We start from the raw sequence: 6,167 nt of genomic DNA, 5'->3' as shown, positions 1-6,167 counted from the left end.
TAATCCCTTTATCTTTCAAACGGAAATAATACCAGGGCTTGTCTTGAGGGAATACTGTAAATATTAAGTAAAATTATATATTTAAAATACTAGGCACAATTTTTAAAATTTTATAATATCTCAATAATATATGTTAACATTATTATCTTCATCACCACCATAATTTGTCTTGTTGTGTTTGTATTGTTATTAAAAATGAAACTAGGGCTGCTTTAATGCTCAAAAGACTTTGATTTTATTTTTTGTATTTCTCCATACATGATGACTGTATTACAGGTTCAAAGGAAACAGGCTGAAGGAGAACTTGGGCATGTGTTATATGGGAAAGCGTCACAAGACCCAAAGAGTTTAATAAGAAACCTAATGCATTACATATCTCGACAAACCAAAGGCCTGTTTCTGATATGACATGATGACATTGATTCCTTCATGAACATGGACATTGATTCATTCAGGAATATTTTTTACTCTCCATAATTTTTTGAGAATAAATTTGACATCCTTATTCCTCAGACTGTAAATCAGGGGGTTCAGCATGGGCACGATGATGGAATAAAACACAGAGGACACTTTCCCTTGGTCCATAGAGCTCACAGATGATGGCTGCAGGTACATGAATGCTGCAGATCCAAAGAAAACAGCAACAACTGAGATGTGGGAACTGCAAGTGCTGAAAGCTTTGTATCTGCCCTCAGTGGAGCGAATGCAAAGGATGCTGGAGAGAATGAATATGTAGGAGGCAAGGATGGTTAAGGCAGGAGTCAGAATATTAAATGCACTCAAGATGAGAACCAACAATTCATTGATGTAGATGCTGGAACAGGATAGCTCCAAGAGTGGAAAGAGATCACAGAAATAATGGTTAACCACATTGGTCTTGCAGAAAAAGAGTCTCAACATAAAGCCTGTATGGATTGTAGATCCAATGATGCTCAAAATATAAACTCCCACTGTGAGGCAGAAACAGATGTGATAAGACATGATGACATTATAAAGCAAGGGGTTACAGATGGCAATGTAGCGGTCATAAGCCATTGCAGCCAACATATGACCCTCTGCAATAGCAAAAATGATGAAGAAATAGAGCTGTGTCATGCATTCAGTGTAGGAAATGATGTTCTTCTCTGTCACAAAGTTCAACAGCATTTTGGGGGTAATGACAGAGGACTGACAGAGATCAATGAAGGACAAGTTGCTGAGGAAATAGTACATGGGGGAGTGCAGGTGAGAACTGAGCCCTATCAGTGCGATCATGCCCAGGTTCCCCACCACTGTGACCGCATAGATTCCTAGGAAGAGGAGGAAGAGGGGCATCTGGAGTTCTGGCTGTTCTGTTAGCCCAGCGAGGATGAACTCAGTCACTGCGGAATGATTTCCAGGGTCCATTATCCTCTCAGCAGGTTCTAGGTTAAAAAAAATAAATGTACTCATGAGTGTCTGTGCATTCGAGTGTATGCAGCTGTGTATATGTGTGTATGTGTGATGAGGAGAATATTTCCGTGGAGATTATCCCTCTTATCAGAGGAGATTCATAATTCAGGTATCTCCTTAGTCTCTCCTGATGTTCTAGTACTATGATTCTGTTTGAAATAGATAACAAATTATAATCTTCAAGGAGCTTATAATTAAGATATTTCTTAAATTTTTAGGAGACAGCATCAATTCCTGGATTTTTAAAGTCAGTCAAAAAGAACACCACTACTGTTATTTCTGAGGACTGTTTTGTTTCCTCCCATATTGTATGAGTACATATTAAAGTGATGAATGTCAAGAGGCATAATATTTTCATTTCACTCAGAATAAGCAATAGTAGTGCATATTCTTTATTATTAAACACAAGATAAATAAATCCATGAAAAGTAGTTATATTTATTTGAGCTATTTTCCTTACTAGAATCCCAACTGAAAATACCTGGCCGACTTGGCAGTTACAGAATCACTCCACGTGAGATTTTGTTGCTCAGTATAACCCAGCTCCATTCACCCAGGCCTTGCTACCACAGAAAGCAGGAACATAACTGCTGGCAGACTTCAGGCTTATATCGCAGCAGCTTTTCCAAGACCAAGGAACCAACCTCCCTTTTGCTAATTTTATAATCTCAGGGTCCATAATACAATGACCTATATTTAGGTCACTTATTCCTCCACTGTGACCAGGTGAGCAGTGGACTATGATTGGTCTATGTAATTTGGTCTTGGTGGTTAAAGTGGTAGAGGTCAGAAAACTATTCACATTCCCAAAATAAGAGAAGTCTTTGAATACAGATGCTAGGTTCCATTTATACTGTTTTTTTTAAATATATCATCGTGTATTTGCATGTGCTATCTATAGAATTTAAAGATGGTGGAGGTCTTAGTAGAGCACATACGAATAAACAAGTAGATTCTAGAAAATGGAAATTCATATTCTTACTTAGCACTCAGGCAGTAGTTGGATTAGTGTTTTCAGTTTGGGGAAAAGTACTTTATGTGATATAGAAAAACTGAACAATTTCAGAAAAATGATCTAGAAATTTTTCATTTTAAGAATGACTGAAATAACTGAGGACATTTCTTTAGTAAACCAAAAATTCATGTGACACGTGACAGTTATACCAATGTTCAACATATTCCTTTTTCAAGAAGTATTAGTCTCACGGTTTACATCTCCGAGAGAGGGAAGTAAAACTACCTGCTTGAAACTATGGGGAGAAACATTTGTTTTCACAACAAAGATGAACATTCCAACCATCAGACATACCCTGAACATACAGTCCGACATATTTGAACAGAGCCTGAATAACTACTTATTAGCAGATTTGTTTACGGACACCAACACCAGATAAATGGTTGCATTAAGTCATCTTTAACATCTGTTCCAGTTCCAATATTTCAGGATTTTATAATTCTAATAGCTTCTGATATTGAGGTAGCCAGTAGTGGATTGAAACATCAACTCAACTCCATACTTGCTGTGTGACATTGGAATAAATACATCCACTCTCCAACTATCAGAACAACAAAAAATGTTACCTTTTGCACATGAAAATTAAGTTAAATGATGTCTACAAGTTGCTTAGCACAGTTCCTGATTCTTCATAAGAACTTGATAAATGCCAGTGTCATTTTAACTTTAATCTATTGAGTTATTCTCTGATATCTTTTTATTTAACCAACATTTTCATTCCTATAATAAATGGGAAGAGTTTATTTTTTTTTCCTTTAGCACTCTGGAATTATTTGGTAAGTATTAACTCCATAAAATTATTATTATTTTCTATGGTCTTCAAAGTTCAAACCAATTTCTTTGTCACTCAAACATTTATATCATCCTGCAACAAAAAGAAAATATTTCCTTTTTGTGTCCCAACAAGTACCACATGATTTAGTTATTTCACAGAAGAGAATTTGGTAGACTCTCTTTTTTGACTAATCATGTTCCTTTAGCTTTTCTCTCATTCTATCCTCTCTTTCCTATGAAATCTATTTAATTGTTAGGGCCCTTTAGCTGGGGTCTGTGATAGTGAAAGTCCCAGTTAATAAGAACATTTTCTACATGCCCATGAATATGTTTCTTAATTGTATATTTAGCATATACTTAATTCTGTATTAATTATTAGGAGTTATTTACTGATTTTTCTTCTGTACTAGACTGTAAACTCAACACAGTACTTGGTAGATTGTGTTTCATATAGCATGTATCCATAATTATATATTTTAAATAAATTATTGCAAGAAGGTTAGTGATAGGTTAACATAGACTCAATATAAGTTAACAAAGTCCTCATATCGCCTCAGTTGAGGTGAGAAAACAAACAAGTGTTTGCCAAAATTTTATTCAGCAAAGGACAGGGAGATGATAGAGGAACCTTGGTCATCAGGGTGTGTGAATGCTAGAGTAACAAAAGGTAGAGCTAGATAAATAACTAAGTGCATCTCTAAGTGCATTGGGAGGGAGCCAGCAGAGAGGACTCTAGAATTTTAAGTCAAGGACTAGGATTCAGACAAACCTCGCTTGGTTCTTTAAACTTCAGTGCTGTGTATTTATCTCCTCAATTTCTCTGAAGGGAAAAATGATTCTGAAAATCTCAGAGTACTAACCTTTCAGGGCTCCTTGGTAATGAGGGTGTCATAGCCTAAAAGTCTCTGTGGCAATAATTTTGAGCCGCTGGTCTTGACCTCTGATGAACCCAATGGCCCGCTGCAAAAGCTGGATGATATGACATGATGATTTTATACTCTGGATAAGGATGCCAAGAGTTTGATTAGGAAAAAACAATGATAATGGCCTCCTACTAGAATCTCATCCCACAAGTATCAACTCTTGGGAAAATAAACAATTAGAAATTCCCTTTTCCCCATTGGTTCTCAGTATTTAATAATGTCACATAGTTGTGATTCATTGTGCTTGTTAGATTATGTATTGAAAACAAGGACGTGAGAGATATTTTTAGAGTTCCAGTGAATTTCAAGCCAAACTATTTAAAAGTTCAAAATTTTAAGAAAGTTTTAAGATATACACTAAAGGAATTTTCTAAAGTGACTTTCCAAAACTGGGAAAATAAAAAAATCAGGGAAAATACCTTTGTGAATAAGATTTGAAAGTTTTTGTTTTCATTGACCTCCACTAACTGTGTTTTTATGTTATGACTCATAAGACAGTAATGCTTGGAATATTTTAACTTTGAGATTGAATGAAAGTGTTAGCTGGATAGTGCCATACCATGAGAAGTTCTTATCAAGTCTAACAAGGAAGTTGATGAATTTATTTTCCTCTAAAATTAAAAGAGAAATGTTGAGGAACAATATAGAGATTTGTGTGTTATTGAGATTATTTTAGTTCTATATAAACACTAAGTTGTTTTGTTTGGAAATAAAAATTATATTTAATGTTTATATTCAAAATATTCATTGAATGTTGTATCATTTTTGAGACAATAATTACAATAAATTTTGATAGCATAATTTGCTTTTTGCCAGCCTTCAATATAATTCATATATAAAATTGTGTTATTTAAGGTATATAACATGTTTATTTTATACACATATATATTGTGAAATGCTTATCACCATATTGTTAGCTATCACCACCATGTCACGCAGGTACCTAGGTAATTTTTCGTTTTGTGGTGAGGACATTTAAGATTTACTCTTTCAGACACTTTCAAGTATATAATACAGTTTATTAACCATAATCACTATGGCTTTACATAATATCCTCAGAATTTATTCATCTTATTACCAAAGTAATAACTAACAGCTCCCAATTTTCCCCATAATCCACTGGTAACCACTATTCTACTCTCTGTTTCTATTAGTTAAGCTTTTTTAGAATTCACATATAAGTGAGATTACATAGTATTTGTCTTTTTCTGTCTGACTTATTTCACTTAACCTATTTCCCTCAAGGCCCAACCATGGTGTAGCAAGTAGCAAGATTTCTTTCTTTCTCATGGCTGAATATTATTCCATTGTGCATATATATACCACATCACTTAGGTTATTTCCGTATCTTGGCTAAATAAAATTACTCTATAATACTTTAAATTATTGTTAGATATGAGACTTTAATCTGTTTTTTTAAAAGTATATTTTCAAATTGCTCTACAAAGGGGATAAACTTCAAAGAGAATAATTCATAAAACCTATGGAAAACTTTATCAAACCTAAGGACAAGAAATATGCTACAATGTAAGACGCAATAATGGTTCTCAAGAATTTGACAAGGTTGATAGAGATAATATCCACAAGCATGTATTAATAGTCAACAATGCCAGAAGAGACATCATTGTTATACCATGTGTAATGAGCCAGAAGTGTGCTTGATAAAATTTAAGTGTGTAAAATTTAAAGTTGTGTAAAATTTGAAAAGGGAGTGCGGAGTCAAGAAGCCATATAAGGACGGGAAGCAGCATGAATGAAGGGAAGGCCATAGGAACGAACTGTTGAGATATTATAGGAACTACCCCACCTAGCACGACATACAACTTTCTAGCAGATCTTAAAAGTTATTAAAATATTAATATATTTTATTTATGCATTTTATTTTAATCCCATTTCACGTTATTTTTCTTCTTAGATATAATGCTAAATTAAATTCTAGAGAGAACAATGTAGAGTTGTCTTTGACTAAACATAAATATTTGAAAGAGTAGAAGAAACAGTTAATAATTCTTAATTTTAATTCT

The 6,167-nt window shown here is 34.1% G+C and overlaps 1 protein-coding gene across 1 annotated transcript; it reads right to left on the bottom strand.

Moving 5' to 3' along the window:
- Positions 1–447: 447 nt before the first annotated feature.
- LOC124225595 (putative olfactory receptor 8G2) lies at positions 448–1,386 on the bottom strand. Its single transcript, XM_046638256.1, has one exon. It carries the CDS (start codon positions 1,384–1,386, stop codon positions 448–450), a length of 939 nt encoding a protein of 312 aa, XP_046494212.1.
- Between the last annotated feature and the right edge of the window lie 4,781 nt (positions 1,387–6,167).

This window comes from Equus quagga, chromosome 14 (assembly GCF_021613505.1).
Source record: "Equus quagga isolate Etosha38 chromosome 14, UCLA_HA_Equagga_1.0, whole genome shotgun sequence".
NCBI lineage: Eukaryota > Metazoa > Chordata > Mammalia > Perissodactyla > Equidae > Equus > Equus quagga.
This window is presented reverse-complemented; position numbering and strand designations above follow the sequence as displayed.

What these genes read in the sequence shown, in the direction of transcription:
- LOC124225595 (XM_046638256.1), bottom strand. Translation starts at nt 1,386, where the DNA reads ATGGACCCTGGAAATCATTCCGCAGTGACTGAGTTCATCCTCGCTGGG.